The 20,066-nt window shown below is 38.6% G+C and overlaps 2 protein-coding genes across 3 annotated transcripts; both read left to right on the top strand.

Moving 5' to 3' along the window:
* The first annotated feature begins 2,718 nt into the window (after positions 1–2,718).
* On the top strand, positions 2,719–7,222 carry LOC131447883 (AAC-rich mRNA clone AAC11 protein-like). The gene is made up of 2 exons (XM_058619958.1): positions 2,719–2,937; positions 4,497–7,222. Exon 2 carries the CDS (start codon positions 4,538–4,540, stop codon positions 6,008–6,010), a length of 1,473 nt encoding a protein of 490 aa, XP_058475941.1. The 5' UTR covers positions 2,719–2,937; positions 4,497–4,537; the 3' UTR covers positions 6,011–7,222.
* A 1,706-nt stretch (positions 7,223–8,928) lies between these two features.
* LOC131447728 (transmembrane protein 79-like) lies at positions 8,929–18,877 on the top strand. Of its 2 annotated transcripts, none has more exons than XM_058619720.1 (5): positions 8,929–9,106; positions 11,652–12,462; positions 13,875–14,069; positions 14,153–14,375; positions 16,366–18,877. In XM_058619720.1, exons 2-5 carry the CDS (start codon positions 11,766–11,768, stop codon positions 16,553–16,555), a joined length of 1,305 nt encoding a protein of 434 aa, XP_058475703.1. In that variant the 5' UTR covers positions 8,929–9,106; positions 11,652–11,765; the 3' UTR covers positions 16,556–18,877. The 2 variants fall into 2 exon arrangements, with proteins under 2 accessions (XP_058475703.1, XP_058475702.1); XM_058619719.1 differs by lacking the exon at positions 8,929–9,106 and adding an exon at positions 9,118–9,212.
* Positions 18,878–20,066: the final 1,189 nt, after the last annotated feature.

Genomic DNA, 20,066 nt, shown 5'->3' with positions numbered 1-20,066 from the left:
GTGCATCCCAGGACAGTTGACATTGATTGTGCGGGAGACAGACTGAGACACATTAGTACCCAGCTCGGGACTGCCGCTGAAAAACACATTAACTGACTGCATTGGGAGCCCTGTCTGGTAACCATGGCAAAGCACACAGAGGGGGAGGGGGTGGGGGTGAGACGGGGCAACGGGTTCAACGCAGTCTCTCAGGATTGTCTTTCTCAAACACTCCTCTCCTTTCCTTCGGCCATGTCTGTCATTTTCTCTCAGCTTCTCTCTCCCGCTTTTAAAGTGACAGCCTCTCTTGCTGTCTCTCTCTCTCTCTCTGCACACTCACATATAAACACAATTTGCATATCTTTCTCTTCTCTTGCATTCTTCTCATTGATGTTGACCTCATCACTCCGGCCTCACCTCATTCTCTGCTTCTTTCTCTAATATGTCTCGCTCTCTCTCTCTTTCTCTCTTTGCCTTTTCCCCTTCGTGCCTTTTGTTCTCTTGTCAATAAATGGTTCCCCTCTGTGGAGAGATACAGGAAAGACAAGAGGGAGATAAAACTCAGCAAAAGCTGAGACGTATGAACCATGTGAAAGACATATTATTGTATGTGTGTATAGTTATTGTTAACATTAACAGACCATCTTTACTTATATTTTTATTGTTAAGAATTCCTACTAAGGGATTTTAATAACATGTTGTTTTTTGAGAATTTAGAGTGTGGGCCGTGAAGCACGGTGCTACAGGTTTAGGTCAGATTTTCTGTTGTTTGCTTTGCTGCATTATAGGGGATCTCTCACTTTTTTGAGCCCCATGGTGCATTATAGAGATACTGCTGCTGTTAAATAGTTAATTCTCCATCTACAGATTCATCTGTAGGGGACAGTGCTGAGCTACATTCCCACAGTCACAGTGAAACACTATAAGTAGCCTTAGTTGTAATTAAGGTCAAATAACTATAAAGCAGTACTTGTGCTTCCGTGTAAATAACTACAAATCAGTACATCATACTTCAACTAAGTGGACATTGTTGCCTCACAGCAAGAAGGTCACTGGTTTGAATCATTTCTTCTATTCAGTGTGGAGCTTGAATGTTATTTGGAGACTTTTAATAGACCGTTGAGTGTGAGTTGTTGTTTGTCTCTCCGTATGCAGTCTTGTATAAAGTACCTAAAAGGGATACTGGTAAGTACAAGTATCTTACCAGAAAATGACTTTTGTCGAAGCTGAAGTGACTTTTTTTTAAAAATAATATTACTTAAGTAAGAGTCTTCAAGTATATGACATTTATATCAAACGTAATTTTCTGATATGAAATGTACTTAAGTTTTAGAAGTAAAAGTACTGGAAGGTTGTGAATTCAATTCCTGATTCTGATAATCTATATGTGTCTGCAAACAGCTCATCAAGACTAGAAAAGCTCTATAAATACAGACCATTACCACCTGAATGAATGAATGAATATCCACAGTTTACTCTATAGTGCATCTCAGCATCGGATAAATATTTTAGGTCGTTGCTGGTTTTCTTCTGAAATGTAGGTCAGGGCCTGACAAGTATATGTTGTATAAAAGACAACAGTACTTGCTATTTCAATTTGTTTTTTTATTCATGTACTTATTTTTTAGTGGTTTGATCAAACAGGGACAGTGCACATAAAAAAATTTTTTTTTAATGTGAATGTGCTAAAATTAGCCAAGTGTCTATTTTCATATGTTGTCCCTGGACAGATGTAGTAGTCTCACGCTAAAAACAGAATATAAGATTTAAATTACAAAAACATTACTCAAGAAAGCGGCACAGTAATAGAAATCAGTGTTAATAGAAATATAATCCAGGACACCGTATTACATTAACAGGTACTAAACTGTGAAGCATTCATAATTTAAAAAAAATGCAATAGAACAGATAAACAGTTCTAAATCCAGTGTATGAATGAGATTTTAATTTGGCTGAAATTAAAGCCACAGCCATCAGGAACAACAGAGGGTTAAGTTTTTTTCTAGGGACACGTCAGCATGTAGACAAGCAGAGCTGGGAGATGAACCCCTGACCTCCCAGTTACTGCCTGACACAGCTACGTACAATAAAAGAGATGTAAAAACTCTCACTGCATGTTCATGGTTATTTATGATAGATTCCATATACTGTTATTTTAAGATTTACAAAATCAGTTTTGGACATTTTTCTTGAAAGGTTATGTGTAAATCTGTATCTAGATAATCACCAATATCTAATCAATTATTCCTTGGGCTATAAGCTAGATTCCCATAAAATGTAATCAAAATTTCGTTAAATTCATTATTTTGAGTAATCCCACTTACAAAAACACAAACATGGCCAAAATAAATGGGATTTTCAATAAAACCGGTGTAAATGTTAACAGGAATCATTCTGCGCGGTTGGTGGTTTCAAACAGCATGTGAAACAGTTAATAGTGTGATGTGGGCGTCAGGTATCAACATGCTTTGAAAGGGCATTTATCAAAGACATTTTTACACAAACACAGACCTTTGAATCAAACCTTTCATGACCAGAGAAATAGTTCTTTTATGACTGGCAGGTCTATTAGTTCTGTGGGTGTCATTTATTAAATCTGATTTCTTCAAAATCAGATTTTACAGAGTAAAACAAGAGTATATACTTGGCTAAATACCAAAAACAGATATTGTAAATATTTCATAATATTGAGGTGAAATAATAACATGTGGAGAGACACATAAGTGGACTTTGACTGTGTGACAAGTCACCGTAACGGCCTGCGAGGGGGGAACCAAAGTTCTGCGACGCGGTTTACGTCGGAGCTCTTTAAACGTCACGGACGACCGGAAGTGTTCGCAAATTTAAACAGCAACCACAGCAACAATAAAGGCCTACTTTTACACTACGGGGTGTCAGATAAATCAATATTCGATAAAAGAAAAATTTGTCAAAAATCATAAAGAGGAGTTCTCTAAGGTAAGCTACACTCTCTGTACATTACATTATTTTTATGAGCTTTGCGCCGCTCGCTATTCTCCACTGCCGTCGATTTTGAATTTGACTATTACCTGGAAAACAATCTGCTCCAGAATCATCGCGGTGTTTTAAGGCCTTGTCTCTGAAAATGAACTGTATTTCTTGTTCAGCTGTGTGTGCATTAGGTCAGTAGGTTTTTGTTAATTAAGCGTCCTGTGTTTGTATGTGTAAAACTGCGGTCTGGTATCACGTAATAATTGGTACTTTATGGGGAGACGTAAGCACACATGTTGTTGCTAAGTTCACCTCCTGAGGACCGGCGATGCACCTTCCCGCCGTTGGGAGACTTTTTTTCCTCAGTAAATAGACACAGCCAAGTAAAACCTATAAATAAGAATAAAAATCTGAAAACTCGAATTAATTTGTATCAAAATAATAATTAGTATTAATAAGTTTGTGTATTAGTTATTAGAACGCCTCCACATCTTCCGCCGCCGACTAAAAACTTACTTCTAGGTCTTGTTTATACCCAAATGTTATAATGCAATTATTGTAAATCGCTTTGGATAAAAGCGTCTGCTAAATGACATGTAATGTAGTGCAGAGTATATGTTTGTTTGCTTTTATTTGTAAGAAGAGTATAATATTATTTGTATATTCAAAAATGAATTTTAATCATATATTTTCCTGAAATGTTAAACGTTTTGAAGTTGGTTTACTTGCTTGAGTAAATACTACTGCCATTACTGCCGTTCAATTTTTCCATTGTGTAATGCAAATTACAAATGATCAATTAGTCAATACTTGTAACAGCTTTTGTGATATTATGTAGTGTATTGGTTGTAAAATCACATCAATGTTTATCAATAGAATTATTCTGATTAACAGTCTTACAGAATAACAGAATTATTACTTAAGAACAGCTATGAGACAGGTGTATTTTAAAATGTATATGTAAATATTGATGTATTATTTCACCACATGAAATTATTATGGTCAGAAAAATTTGTAAATGTTAACTAAATTGAATGTTACTTTCATATATAGTTAAAATAATGTTGTTTCATACAACATTCTGCATTAACACAAGACAAAATGTTCAATTAAACTAGACATACAATCACCTCAATCTCTAACTACAAGAAATTTTTTTTTTGGGATTAAACTGACTTTTTTCCATTTGCATCTGTTCTGTACTGTAATAATGCAAAAAGTGTTGCTTGAAAATCGGCTTGTTTAAATTATTTTATTTTAAAAAATGTTCTGTAAAGCATCAGAAAACTGAAGCTTTTATTTGATCCTGGAGTTCAATTTGATGCCTTTGTCAGGATGTCTTCATTTGTCCAACTAACTGTCATTTTAATATAATATAATGTATGGTCAAGAAAAGCAGCCTCTAATTTTCGAATCTTTTAAAATTGTCTTTATTTTATAGCATATCTGGTTCTCTGACAAAATTATGTCCAGAATTGTGCAAAACTGTGGTTTTGCTCAATTCCAAAGGTTGCTTATTGTACACTTTATCTTATTAATTGTGCTTTTCAATGTTTCATTTAAAGGTGCAAACTAAACAGAAGGAAGTATTGAAGAAGAAATTAATATGGCCGACACAGAACAAGGAGATGGCTCAAGCAAAGATGGAGAGTCCTTTGCAGACACAAACAACAGTCCAGTGAAAAGAGGAAGGGGGAGGCCACAAGGTTCAAAGAAGCTAAAGGTTTGTGTAACAGACATTAATCTCATGGAAATGGTTTCAGGCATTTCCAATGGTGACTCCACACAGACTAAGAGAGGAAGAGGGCGTCCAAAACTTAAGGAAGAAACAGTGCAAGAAGAATCTGGAGACGACGATGCTGGTGATTCTGTGCAGACTCATAGGGGTAAAGGGAGACCCAAAGAGTCCAAGAAACTCACCAGTGATGGTGACAATCCCATGACAGACCATTCAAAGAAAAGAGGCAGGCCTAAAAAATCCCTCAGCAAAAGCTCCACTGAGACAGCTACTACAGACTTAGCCAATGGCGGCTCTGGTACACCAAAACTGAGAAGGGGTCGTCCAAAAGGATCCACAAAGCGAAAGTCAGAAAGTTTACCAAGTGGTGATGAGGATGAAAGCAGTTTTGCAAAACCAAGGAAAAGAGGCCGACCAAAGGGTTCCCCCAATAAGGTACCCAGACTGCTGGCAGAGGTGAGCAGTGATGGTGAAGCAGAAATTGAGGGAAGCCTAAGCTCACCAACAAGTGTGAGAGGTCGACTCAGGAAGACTAGGGGGAATTACAGTGGGAGTATGACACAGCAAACATCAAACGCCACCACAAACACAGCTCGTAGAGGGAGGGGAAGGCCGAGAAAAAGCATCCAACAGAAGAGTGGCGATCAACAAAATGGCTCCCAGATAGCTAAAAGGGGCAGAGGTCGACCCAAAGGCTCTTTGAACAAGAAACATCCTGCAAGTAGGTTGCACGGTAATGTCGGACAGCTTCAGGGCATTGCTGCCCCTTCAAAAGGTAAGCGTGGTCGGCCAAGACTGCAACCAGCCAAGATGAGGGGAAGACCCAGGAAGTATCCTCTTCCATCACCTGAGGATTTGAAAAGGCCAAGAGTATGGAAGCCGCTCGGACGGCCGCGGAAATATCCACGTTCAGATCCTCCAGATGACACTTCATCACTCCCTCGCAGGAGCCGTGGTCGGCCTCGCAAGTCTGAGTCTAAGAAAGGTGCTCACTTACGCAAGAATATGCCAACTACTCCAGCCTCCACATACAACCTTGATGATGATGATGATGATGATGAACCACCAAAAAAAAGAGGCCGACCCCCAAGTGCCACGAAAAGTCACAATGCCACGCCGCGGAAAAGGGGCCGTCCTAAAGGTTCGCTCAACAAAAAAAAAGTCAATAGTGAAACACAGCTCAACAACACGCACAGCCATACAAAAGAAGTGAGGAATCTCCCTGCTGTTGGAGTGGAATATGAAGGAGTGTCAGGAGAGGAGGTGGTGGAGCACGACAAAGATACTGACACGGCGTTCGTCAAACAGAACAAAAACTTTGATGTTAGTAACCAGGCTTGATGAATAATCCCGGTCCAACCAAAACATTTGCTGTTGTAGTTGCCGTTTTAAACCATAGAACACGGTCTTGTTAATGAAAAGAGGCATTTTTAACATTTTTGTCAGTGGGGGTAGGATAGATATACAGCGGCTCCTCTGTGTCCTAACTAACATGCTCATCTTGTTTTAATGTGCTTGATATTTTTAAAAAAAAAACCATGTACTTTATTTCTGTCATTCAAGTAAGCAGTGCTAATAATCTTTTACTAGAACTGGCATGTAAAGAAGTATTATAGGCTGATTGTTCAAGTTTTCATTTAGCATCCAGATGTAGTGTTTGTCAGTTTAAATGTGACAGTTGTGGTGCTGGAGTATGACATGGAGGTTAACAAGTTTATACAAATGTTGGAAATAAGGAGTAAAAAACAGTGAAAACATAAGAGAGCCAAAGTCCTGGCCTCACATCCAGGCTGTAGCTTCTCATCCAGTGTTTTTGGAAAGATTAAATAATACATTCCTAATTTAAAAAAAAAAACATCTTTTTATTCCCTTGAGTTTAAAATGAAAATAAAAATGTTCAGTGATAGGAGAGAAATAAGAGAAAACCTAAAAATAAATATTGCTAGGCACAGGATAATATCTTGGGTTTAAAGTTAAGAAAATGATCACTGAGTTGTCCTGCACAAACCAGCCTCTTCACGTTTTCTTTCAAACATGCATTCCTGGACTGGACGAAAAGCTCTGTGTCAAATCCCTCCTGCCGCTCACAGTTGCTCTGACATTTTCCTCCTCCACTTGAACCTTTTTTATTTAGTTTCAGTCGTCGTTTCACCCTTTTATCTTAATGTCTGGGTGTAGCTGTGAAATCCTTTTTTATTACTCGGGACTTTCATGAGCTTGATTTCACAAACATTACTTGTTATTGAGCACCTTGTGTAAAAAAAGAAAAAAAGTTTTTGTCTGTCCCGTACATCATGATTGTTGATGTTACACTGTCATGATTTGAGTCAAACGATTGCCAAATTGTGTTTTCTGTGTGTCCAGTTATGGAAGATGATTTGAGACGAGGATGAGTAATAGTCTCATGGTTCACAGTGAAAATTGATCTGACGTTGTCAAGTCAAATCATTTTAAATGGACATATTTGCATTTAGTGTGTTTTGAGCAAGATTCCAACAATTTGTGAGTATATGGTCTTGAAATAAAATGTCGATCTTGCTGTTTTGTTTTTCAGTGTGGTGTGATGTTGTTTTTATTTCTGTAGATTGTGATTTAAATTCTGCTTTTATTTACTTCCAGACAGTTTACATGAGTTAATGAAGTGTGTACATCCACAGGCAGACATGAGCTGTTAATCACACAGTTTGTGGGCAGCAGCTCCACCCTATGACTAATGCACTATTCACCTGAGTTCAAGCAAAGTCAGAGGTTGTATGTGTTCTGGCAGATGAATCACTACAAAATGGAAAACTGTACTCGTCAAAACAAAAAACATTTATTTCTCTGGAAGCATGTACTTTTGTGTTACTATACCCATAAACCTGAGCCAACCACCTGAGTTTTTGCATATATGTGTAGATAAATTATACCCAGAAAAATGCATTCACACCTGCTTTGTGTATAGGTTTCTGTAACGGCGTGTTAATTCTTACATTTTTACGTAGTCCTAGATAAAGGTTCATACAAAGAGTTGTCTATTCAGTGTAGTTTTCTCATGCAAAGCAGTTACAACTATTGCTTTTATGTATCTATTTATTTTCATGTTGATAAGATATGATTGTCAAAGTGAACATTCCACCCTACTGAGTTAGCACTTGGCAACAGTGACCGTAAGGAAAAAAAAACATCAAGCAGAAACAGTTGAGAGCATACAGTGAGAATGGTTTTATTGTTCTGTTGGGCCTTCTATAAATCATATGTCACAGAAAAATAATGCATGAATTGTGTTCCAGGTTTCCTTTCTCCCTGTATCCAACCAGGCCGCAAAACAGACTCTGCAAAAGTACCATGTGCATCCCCACTTCAGGAAAACATGAACTACCCCTTAATATAAACCATTGATATCATGTGAATGGAGTGTTAATAACATGTACGGGGTGACCACCGCAAGCTTTTTTGCCTTACATTATGAAGGTTGACAGTTCCCGTCCTTATGAACACACAATCCAGGAGCAGTGGACAGCTTTGCCCAACCCAGTTCTTCATGGGATTTAAACTGGCAACCTTCCACTTACAAGCTCAATTCCTTTCCTCTTGGCCTGTGGGACTGAATGGTTGTTCATCCCTGTGATGGACTGACCAGCTGTCCATGGTGAACCCTTTGTTTCACTCTGCTCAGCTGGGATTAACTCCTGCTCTTGCTGTGACCCTTGAGGATAAAGTGGTATAAAATGTGTAGATGGATGTTTGGATGCATGATGTGAATAGATGTGTTCAAACACAGACCCTTGTGGAACACCAGGAATAACTGCGATGTCCATGTAGAATTAACTACAATTATTTCCCCATGTACTGAAATTTATCTTAAAAATAATCTAGTAGCTTAGTGTGGTTCAAGTTTTTTATTCATTATTATTTTAATTTTGTTCAACAATAAGGTAATTTTGTAACTTAAGATGAAGTGAAAAGCACTAACTACTAATTTGCTTGCACACTTTTAAATTAAACCATGTAAAGAAGTCGAAGAGTTACCACTAATTAATAGCAATTATTTTCAAGTTGTTTATTTTGACTTATGTATTTTACTCTACACATACAGTATACGTAAACAACAGCTGAACGTGAAGGGAGAGAAAGTATGAATGACCACATCATTAGTAGCAACTTGTGCTCTTCCTTCGTAGTGATGCCCGACTGCCTACCTGGACATGAGGGTGTGGTTTCGTCACGTTTATTTAAAGTGACAGTGAACTCGAGGGCAGCTCAAACAGATTTTTTGTTGATGCAAAACAAACAAGTTTGCTACGCAGCAACAAGGATGTAGTGACGTTGAGTGTGACAGTCTTTCGGTTGACGTTTCTTCACTTGGTACGTGGAATTTGCCGCAGAGTGAGACCTCTCCACCGCCTCCTGGTCTCTGCGTAGAGAGTGGATTGTGGACCTGGTCACACCTGCTAGGTAAGTTTTTTTTTCCCCTCTTAACATGGAGAGAAACAACTGAACTAGTGTCTTTACCTCCTGTAAACGATTTGTCCTCAGCGATGTGAGCGAATAAAAGACACAGGTACGTCAAACTTTAACGATACTAAGGTGCGTTTACTGTGAAAACTCGCTCTTGAGGAGAAAATTTGTCAAAATAGTCTCAGGTGTTCGGCTGAAACTACATGTCTGTGCTGTGAACCAGGCCGAAACAGCTAAAGAAGGCAAACAGCTGAGTTCGACTTTAACACAACAACATTGTGTGTGTGTGTGTGTGAGTGTGTGCAGGTGAAATACACACAAGCCTATTTTAAACTCAGTAAAACCAATTCAATGTGTTTTCTCTGGAGCTGCTCACACTGAAAGTTCCTGTGTTCTTTGAAGTGAAAAACATGTGTGGGGCAACATCTCACACAGGAGACATGAGGAAAACAATGAGGGAAAAGATGCATCACTTCGTCTTCAGAATGTCATTAAATGATCGAAAAAGTGTCTTCTCAAACCTCGAAATGATAATTATTTTGTTCACAGACTAAAACTAATCAGTTTTCATGATTTATTTGTTATATGGAGCAAATAAACCAGCACACATTCACATTTTAGAAGCTGAAAACAAACTTTATTAACTGATTAATTAATGCAGCCCTAATAGCCATATGCCTTTCTTCAGTATCAGTGTAACAAAGGCTTAATATAATGTTTATGCACTGTGAAGACACACTTTGACTCACATCATATATTTGCTTTTAATGTTTTTCATGGCAGGTATAAAGATGCAAAAATAGAAAATTCCAGGTGTCTTATCTGGAAGAAGTTGAAAATGAAATAAGCATATTTTGTCTTATTGTCCAATTATATCATAACCATAGATACAGCTATAGATAGAAGTCTTTGAATCATTTATATTTTGTTTTAAATGCCTCACAGTAACACTTAAAAACTGGGTAAACTGGCTTAATTTTAATGTATGGCACCTAGAAAATAAGAATAGCTCACTTACTGTAAAAAAAAACCTTTGTTTAAAACATGTCTCGACAGCCTAATTAAACTTGACTTGATCATAAAGACATGTAGTTGCTGTAGTGTCCATGTGTTGTACAGCATGTGAGTATCTGACAGGCAAAGTCCAGGCAGCTGCGCGCGTGTGTGTACAGAGAGCAGGAATGCAGCCATGTTTATTTAGCTGTTCCTCACTTTGTAGCTGATCGGTATAATAAAGGAGTAGTTAGTTTATCAGTGCTGTGTGTTAATTATTGTCTAGACAGATCCTCACAGATACAGCAAAACAAAGTAGGGATGAGATGTGTTTGTCATGTCTCTCTGTTGTTGTATGTTTTTCAGGGTAAAACATTCTGTACATTTATGACTGTGTAGACAAAAGCTGTAGGACTTTTATTTAAAGAACCTCAATTATGTTTCAGAGTTTTGTTTATTGTATCTTTTTAATAACTTTAATATGTATTTAAATTATTTAGACATGATAATCAAAACTAGCACAAACCTCCCCAATGTTGCTCAGTTTCCCTCTGTGTTGTTATCTGTATAAGAATAACATAAACAATCCTATAGTCAATATTTTTGACAGATATTGCAACTGTGATACAACTGATCATTTTCACAAAAGGTATAATCCAATAATTGTGATTTTACATTTTTGTGAGCCTGTTAACAAACAAAACATTTTCGTATCGGAATAGTAAGATTTAGGGCCAGTGAATTCCTGTAAATATTTAATCACAATACTTGTTTGCTGGTCGTGACATTCAGCCTCTAGAATCACACCATGTTGATGTTTTGCAAATAGAAGTTAAGAGGCAAATACCAACTGTGGGTCACACAAGTCCCCACTATATGCCAGACTTTATCATCTATTAACAACATTTTATTGAAATCTATTGAATAACACCTGAAATTAGTGATTGAGACCATTAACTCCTCAGGAAAATGTTTTCTGACTTAAAAATCAAGTAAGTAGTGGACTGATTTTCCCATAGATTTCAATTCGAACAGACCATAGTTCTTAATTGACTTCACTAAGGAAACCAGAAGTCTCCGTATATTGTTTATAATAATAATTGCAGTGTCTTGCAGAATGAATGGATATTGCACTCGTTGATATTGCTATTGTAATTATTCTGTGAGTCATTGAGCAGTGCTCAGCTCCACTCCTTGGTGGTAGTAGTAGTAGTAGTAGTAGTAGTAGTAGTAGTAGTAGTAGTAGTAGTATTTATTATAATAATAAAATAATATCCTTAACTTTCTTATAAATTTACTGGATTCTACATTATATTTGCCATTCTTCACAGTCCGATACTTTGAGGTTGCACCTCTATTCTCTTTTTTTAAGTGTGATTTTCCTGATTTTGTAACAAATCTCAAACAGGACTGACAGCTCTGTAAGCTCATGTGAGGGCAGTATAACTCACACATGCCAACACGCCCATCATTGACAGTGAACTTTGATTCCCCCCCTTTTTTTACAGGTTGTAAATTGATGTTATTTGTTTTTTTTTCCCTCTCACAGAGAAATCAACAAACATGACTTTGAGCAAGCGGACAAAGCTTTACTAACAGTCAGACTCTTGACAGAGCGCCAGCTACTAACAGGATATAAAGACAAAGAAAAAGTGTTAAAAGAATGTCTGGCCTGGGTGGAATAATCTCAGACCTAATTGTAGACGTGGCTTTATCACCTGATGTTCCACCTGCGGAATGCGGAAGAAAAAACCCACAATGTGAGGACAGACCCAAGATATCAGATGAGGAGGAAAATGTAGAGGAAGAAGAGGACGAGGAAGAAGAGGAGACGATGACCAGCTCTGCTCTCCTGGAGCCGAGCACGTTGCCATGGCCCGGAGACAAAGATAAGTGGCCTCAGGCTGACAGCAGTGATGCAGTGTGGTCAGAAAAAGGAACCTCAGAGCCTGAAGAGAAGGACACTGGCATCAGCGGAGGAAGCCAAGACCTGTCTGAGAGACAGAGCCCGGCGAGTGACCGAAAGAGCAAGGACAAGTGGAGGGAGAGCATGCCAGAGGGAGAGAGGTGGAGGGATGATGAGATCGAGGTGCAGCGGGACGATAAAGGGGACGGCTCCCAGGCAGATGATGAAGATGAGGGGGATGATGAAGAAGAAGACGACGAGTCACAGTGGATGTTAGAGAAACCTGCTCTGGGATTCACTCCAAAAGTCACAATTGTGCGTCGGTCGAGCAAAAAGCTCTTTGAGGAGGAGAGTCATCTCTACATCGAGAAGGACCCAGAGAAGGAGCCGCAGATGGAGCCCGACTCTGTGGTGCAGTACTACCCAGAGTGGACCCAGGAGGATGACAAGTACTGTGAGTAGATGACACAAACTGGGCCTCTAGAATGTTCCAGATAATTTCAGGACATGTGTAATACCACATATTTAAAGCAGTAGTACGTAACCTTTAAATATAAACAAATGTCCTTTGCCTTAAACCTTCTGTCAAATGAGTTCACATACATGCGAGTAAGCCGATCAGCTCCATAGCTCTTTCAGTGCAGAAGTGTTGTGTTTGACTGATGGAGGAAAGGTGAAGACACAACAGGTTGGAACAGGTTGAAACATGGCTTAAGCATGTCTGTGGAGGTTCTCCATCATCCAGGTCATAGTATATTCAGCTCTAGCCAACTGAAATTGAAAACCTACATAAAGCAAGTCCTGTCCACCTAACTCCTGAAGATAATATCTTGTACTCATAGTCGTGATCCCCCCTGCAGACAACCTTTTCAACTACATTTTGTGCAGGTTGTGCATTCACACTGAACATACATCGTTTAGGAATCTGAAAAGACGGTGCTGAGCAGGAACCAAATAATACTTTCTTTTTCCTTGCCGACCGTTCCGTCACCAGTGGGTGTGTCAATGTGAGCTGCATACAGGAGGAAGAAGCAAGGACAATATACAAGTGAAAATGGCAAAGTGAACATACTGTGGTTTCCAGACAATTTTCTGAACTAACAGAATTGTTGTGTTTATTTCCACTCACACTGTGTGTTGAGCAAAGCAAAGCTGCTGTTGATGGTGTAGGGGGCAGCACTTTGGTTTTGCTTATCTGGTGTCAACCCAGGCTGGTTTTCTAAAAGCATGACAGTTCTGAATGGATCTACAGCCCAAACAGGAACCATGATGCATGAAAGTGCTGTATGTGTGTGAAAGCATGAATGTGAGTGTGTGAGGAAGCGTGTCTCCTCCAAAGCTCCAAACAGCTCAGTTTGTGTGTGTTTTTACTTCCAGCAGCTTGTTTTTAAGCTTTAGAAATGATGAGGGAAAAACAACTCAAGTGTCTTTGATTCACGTCTCAGTGCTCAGCAGATACTGTCGCTCTCTGCATCACTGTTGCTCTCTTACCTTCTACATCGCTGAAGGGGAGAAGACATAGTGAAAGTTTCAGAAGTGGATTGTACTGCTTAAAATAAACACGGACACTCAGCAGTTCCACAGGATAAAGGCTTATTGCAACTGGTTAGCAGCAGTGGTAGGAGGCCTTGGAGTGGGACAGTGTTTTTGAATTCAGTGTGTCAGAATATAACGTGTCAGATTGCTGATTGTAGTTAAATCCCAACAGGTCAAACTGCAGTCAGTTACTAAATGCCCTTATAGCCCTCTGGCAAAGTGTAATCATTCCTGCTTAATCAGATAAAAACACTCCGGTTGAGGTGAATCATGTTGCCTCACTCACTGAGCTTGACGCAGGTGTAAAAACGGCTGCTTTTTTCCCCTCAGACCTGTGTGATCATGGTTCTGTTGGAAAACTGGGGCTGATTCTGTCGCTGGTGGCCGCAGGGGTCCTCTTCCCTCTCCTCGTTTGGGGAGGTTACGAACTCCTTCCCTTTGACTCTCCGAAGCTGCAGAGCACCCCCCTCAGGGTGATTTACACACTACGCTGCTCCTTCTTCGCCATCCTCCCAATCCTACTGGGTAAGACATCATCATTTTTCGCTGTTACAGTTGTGTTTGAACAGATCAGCGTAGGTTAACGATGCTCCCTCGTGTCTCTGCAGGTGTACTGGTGCAGGGTCTGGCCCGGCTGCGATTCAACGAGCTCAAGCCGCTCTATCAGAATTCAGTGCTGAACAAAGAGGTCGCCGTGCACTGGCACTACGTCAACGAATCGCTGGTACTCTTCCTTTTCTACTTCCTGCAGCTCGCAGTCATGGCAACCTACATCAGCCAGGAGCTGGTCAAGCTGGTGCCACTGCTGACCATCATATTTGTTTTCGGCAGGTAGGGATGTCTTCTGTCACACTCAACCACACGCAAACACAAATAATCCTATATGAACGTTTTTTCTTTTTCGTTCTTAAAAAATCCTCAATAAACATGGCATCATTTCAAGTCTTCATACACACAAACAACTCTAAATGCTGTAGTGTACACGCCAGGTCTGTATGTGGCGCTGTAACCACAGAAATAACCAAAAAACAGAAGGAGATGTGGAGCACGCATGCTGTGTACAAACCCCACAAGAGGAAGAAGATGAGGAAGAAGATGATGACAAAGATGGAGAAGAGAGAGAAGAAGAGTTTTGTTATGAGATTTTTTTCTCTATCTGGGACCCGTTTTTCCAAAAAATAGCCTACAAAATCCTCGCCTGTACGGTTCTCTTAGATTGAGTCCAAGTAAAGCAGTGAGTGAGGGATTTGATGTTTATGAAGTCTGAGAGTAAATCCTGTCAATTTATGTTTTTAATCTATCACAGTTTATTGCCCAATCTTCCTTAGGCAGGTAAAACGTCAATGATTTAATTTTAGCTGGTGATCATTGTACATGAGTTGAACCTCTAACAGTTCAGGATCCACAACCAAAAAACATGCCATGATTGTTTCATATCGGCCATCTTTTGCCCAGATCAGCCCAAAATCATTCAGTGTATACTGAGCATCATATGCCCTCAGAGGGACAGGAAAGACCGGGTTGATTAAATCAGTCACACTTCCAGGTGATAATCAGATTTTCCTAATCCAAATACCTTTCATGTTACAGGACAGTTTATTGTCATCTGGCTTTATCTCTCAGCAGGAACACAGATCAGTCATCTGACCACTACCAAACACTTTATGTAGGAAAATCACCTGATAGAGGTCACCAAAAATCAATATATTTCCTACTGAAAAGCTCAAGACAACTATATTTATTTACCACAAGTCGCCCCCTGATGATCATTCAAGAGAATACAGTTCTTTGGCACATCTGCACTGGCTTTACTTTCTGGATTCTGAGACTTTTTCCATTATATACTGTATTAACAGTCTGTGTTAACAGTGGCAGCCATTGCCAAACATGAACACTGTACTTAATTAAAATACTGACACCCCCGCAAAATACATTTATAACATTAATATTTTAGTCTTTGAGTCAATGAATTAATAGAATATTTGAAGTAAAATGTAAAGATTATTGATCAATGATTATTAATTTTTATTGTCCTCGTGGCCCAAACACTTCCTTCATGGCCCAGTAGAAGGCCACGTCCCATACTTTTGAAATCCCTGGTCCATGTTTAAATGAATAAGTGCCAGGTTGCTATTTATTATTCTAAATGGTACATTTTACAGGTTTATCAGCATGTGTGAAATAAACAGATATTCCACTGCTGGGCACGACTTTTATTACACTGAGTGAATCCATGAGTGATGAAACCCTCACTAACCACGTTATTAAAACTACTTCATATGTGAGAGTGGAGGTGAATGTTTAGTTTTTTGTGTAACTTGTCTGCTGATATTTCCTGCTGTGACTTTGTCATACATGATATATGTCAGTTTTTGTTTTAAACTTGTTTGCAGGTCCAATAAGGATTTATTCACCACTGCATTTGTATTTTATCTTAAAAATGTTAAATAGTGCACACTTTGAGACGACACATTTATGAAGCGGAATGTTATAGAATCTTTGATTGAAACTTTATTTCATTTCAATAATTGCATCACTAACAATATCAAGTAGAAAGTTACAAACAGGCTCTGAAAAAATAACAGTTTCTAATATATTAAGAGGGAAAAAGAAAGTAAGAAACTAAATAATCATTAATCCTCCGATAAATGAAGCACTAGAATAAAATAATGATAGAGAACATGAAGAATGTTGAAAAATGTTGGTCTGATGTCATTAAATCTTCTGTCATTGTTGTAAAATGAATCATGCTGATTATGAATGAATGAAATGCGTCGGTACATTTGTCTCATGTCATGATCTTGTCTTCCCTGTGCTGCAGGCTGATCTACTGGCTCTGCCTCTCTCTGGGCAGCAGCGTCAGAGGCTTCGGCTTCGGCTTCTCCTTCTTCCCCATACTGGTCATGCTGGGCGCCAACTTCTACTTCATCTGCTCGTCAGTCGGGCAGGAGGCCGTTTTTGAAGTGGCCCCGCCCACTGTAGCTCCTCCTCCCAGGCCGCGCTGGTGGTGACAGTCGTCAAGAAAAAGTGATCAGAAAAAGACTGACATCACAACAAAGGAGCACACTCACACAGAACCCCTTACAAAGCTGCAATCCTTTTAGATTGTTTACTGGAAAGAACTGCACTGTTTGTTTCATGACACAATCATTATGCCAGCTTTACAGTTAAACATACTCTTAATTTAATCAAAGATTTAAAACAAAACAATCTACTGATGAAAAACGGCAGGAAATTACTGTTGATTATTGTTGTGTTGACACTTGGTGTGGACACACTTCCTGTGGCTTCACAACAAAAGCCTTCCCATGCTGAGTCATTTAAAGCTGCTGTCTGTAAAATTCTTTGAAGGAAATTCGTGCAAAATAGCTCCATACTCTTGATGGCCGTCACTCATCTAGAATATTTGGATCATCTGGTGTGATGAGTTTGACAGGTTTCTCTCAGTTTCAGGGTTCTGACAATGAATCTAATGGCACTTTTCCACTACATGTTACCACCTCGGCTCTATGCGGTTTGGTTGTGTTTCGGTTACAATATAGTACCTCCTCAATGTGGTCTATAAACGACACACACAAACTAGTGACTAGTGACTTGTAAAGCAGTTTTCATTGTAACTGAATTATTAGAATCAGTTAATTAAAAAGATGAGTTCAGTACTCCCTGCGTGACCGGAGCTCATACTCTGTCTGACACAGTCACTGAACTGAAATACAGTGGCATGGGTTTGTGATGCGGCTCGCTGCTTAAGATGGCTGGCTTTCAGCAGTGCTGTCGCTAAATACATCAGACTCCTCTGTTAAACCATGAGGTTTTAGACATTTCCATGTTAAATGTTGGAGATTAAAGCATGTTTTCAGGATTTTTAACTGATCTACAGTTCGGCATTGTTCGGTTTGATTCTTGTGCCGGACGTCTTGCTCTTGCTGCTTCCCCTGACAATACTCTCTGACCGATCAGTGGCCGGCAGTCTGACGTCGTCATGCATAGTATTGGCTCAGCTAACTTGGAACTTCGCCAGAGCAGGTACTAAAAAAGCACCAGCTACTATCGCTGATGGAAAAGCACAATAACTGTGCCGAGGCGAGTCGAGTCGTGCTGGTGGAAAAGTGCCATAACGCCTCATTCCCACTGGTCAAAATCCTGTATAATCCTGTGTTTTTGATCAGTGGATCAAATGACTTAGTAATGGAGACAGGTTCAGCTCTGATCCACTGCAAACTCAAATGCTATGACGCACATACTTTTTTTCAACCATGAATGGTTGCGAACAGTGCTCAATATTTTTTATTTCATTTATCGTATCAGGTGTGTGATATATTGAGAGAGGCTCAAGTAAAAGACACAAATTATTAACCACCTCACCATTACGACATATTCATCATGTCACCATTCCCATGTTGGTAGTATAGGGGTGAAAGAAACTTAAAAAAAAAAAAAAAAGTGGGTTCAGCTTGGCACAAACCTCTTGTATACACACTAGGTTTAGTGTGAAAGAGGCTTAAAAGAAACTGTTTAACTGTCTAACTAATCATCAACCAGAACTCTACTCCTATCAATCCAGTGCAGTCATGGTGAACTCATAATTTCTAATTACTTAATATATATGTATATAAAATAAAAATAAAAAACAGACAGAAAATAGTTTCATAGTCTGAGTTCATGATAACTTAAATATTTGATCTGAACTCTGCTTTAAGCAGATGTTTTCAGTTCGGAACAATATCCACATTTTTGTTTGTCGTAAAATTAAATTTACGACAAACAAACAGACGAGATCCAGTTTTGAGGCTGAATAGTTTCCATGTGACTCATCCAGGGTTTGGTCTGTGATGCAGCAAAACTCACATGGACAAATGAACACATGAGACACTTGGTTTTAAGCACTCAATCAAAAAGATCTGTATGTAAACTGAATATTTCAGGGTTATATCAATTATTATTTTTATGAGGTTGAATTATTTGCATTATTTTTTTTTTATGAATTCTGCCATTTTATTTTATTGCAGAACTTGTACAAGTGGTAATCTTTCAACTTTGTATATATAACTGAGACCAAAACTTTGTTTTATTGATCAAAATCTTTTGTTAAAGCAGCATTAGTTGCTGGGCTGTTGTTTTTTTGTTTTGTTTTCTTTCTGTCAAAGATCTTTCCAGCATATGAATGAATGAATTTGTATTTAAAGTAAATATCATCTATATTTTGGACCTTGAATGAATTAAATAAAGCTTCTTTACCAAATATGATGAAATCTGATGAGTCAGATCCAGATGATTGACAAGTGAAATACATGTTTTTAAATGAACACAATTTTAGTAAAGTATTTTTAGTGGCTCAGTGTCTGTTTGTTCTTCCGCACTAGTTGCACTTGCCAACGGAGGCCACAAGAGGCTTGTTGCGTGAATGGGGTGAAGTCTGCCTTCTCTGATTGCCTCGTTTATTATGCCGTCCAAAATGTGACAAAAAAGTCATAGTTTAGTATGTTGTCAAAAATGGGACAGTTAAGGGATAGTTAAGTATGTCGTCCAAAATGTGACAAAAATGTCATATTTTAGTATGTGGTCCAAAAAGTCACCAAAAGATCATAGTATAGTATGTCGTCCATAATGGGTCAAAAAAGTCATAGTATAGTATGTCGTCCAAAATGGGTCAAAAAAGTCATAGTATAGTGTGTCGTCCATAATGGGTCAAAAAAGTCATAGTATAGTATGTCGTCCAAAATCAGTCAAAAAAGTAATAGTATAGTATGTCGTCAAAAATGGGTCAAAAATGTCATAGTATAGTATGTCGTCCAAAATTGGTCAAAAAAGTCATAGTATAGTATGTCGTCCAAAATTGGTAAAAAAAAGTCATAGTATAGTATGTCGTCCAAAATTGGTAAAAAAAAGTCGTAGTATAGTATGTCGTCCAAAATCAGTCAAAAAAGTAATAGTATAGTATGTCGTCAAAAATGGGTCAAAAATGTCATAGTATAGTATGTCGTCCAAAATTGGTCAAAAAAGTCATAGTATAGTATGTCGTCCAAAATTGGTAAAAAGAAGTCATAGTATAGTATGTCGTCCAAAATTGGTAAAAAAAGTCGTAGTATAGTATGTCGTCCAAAATTGGTCAAAAAAGTCATAGTATAGTATGTCGTCCAAAATCGGTCCAAAAAGTCATAGTATAGTATATCGTCCATAATGGGTCAAAAAAGTCATAGTATATAGTATGTCGTCCATAATGGGTCAAAAAAGTCATAGAATAGTATGTCGTCCAAAATTGGCCAAAAAAGTCATAGTATAGTATGTCGTCCAAAATTGGTCAAAAAAGTCATAGTATAGTATGTCGTCCAAAATCGGTCCAAAAAGTCATAGTATAGTATGTCGTCCAAAATCGGTCCAAAAAGTCATAGTAAAGTATGTCGTCCATAATGGGTCAAAAAAGTCATAGTATAGTATGTCGTGCAAAATTGGTCATAAAAGTCATAGTATAGTATGTCGTCCAAAATTGGTCAAAAAAGTCATAGTATAGTATGTCGTCCA

This window comes from Solea solea, chromosome 20, assembly GCF_958295425.1.
Source record: "Solea solea chromosome 20, fSolSol10.1, whole genome shotgun sequence".
NCBI classification, from domain to species: Eukaryota; Metazoa; Chordata; class Actinopteri; order Pleuronectiformes; family Soleidae; genus Solea; species Solea solea.
The sequence above is the reverse complement of the archived record's forward strand: the minus strand, read 5'-3'. Positions and strand labels throughout refer to the sequence as shown.

What these genes read in the sequence shown, in the direction of transcription:
- LOC131447883 (XM_058619958.1), top strand. Translation starts at nt 4,538, where the DNA reads ATGGCCGACACAGAACAAGGAGATGGCTCAAGCAAAGATGGAGAGTCC.
- LOC131447728 (XM_058619720.1), top strand. Translation starts at nt 11,766, where the DNA reads ATGTCTGGCCTGGGTGGAATAATCTCAGACCTAATTGTAGACGTGGCT. An exon ending in CCAGGAGGATGACAAGTACT is followed by an intron (nt 12,463 to 13,874) that starts GTGAGTAGATGA and finishes TTTTCCCCTCAG; the next exon opens with ACCTGTGTGATCATGGTTCT. An exon ending in CATCCTCCCAATCCTACTGG is followed by an intron (nt 14,070 to 14,152) that starts GTAAGACATCAT and finishes GTGTCTCTGCAG; the next exon opens with GTGTACTGGTGCAGGGTCTG.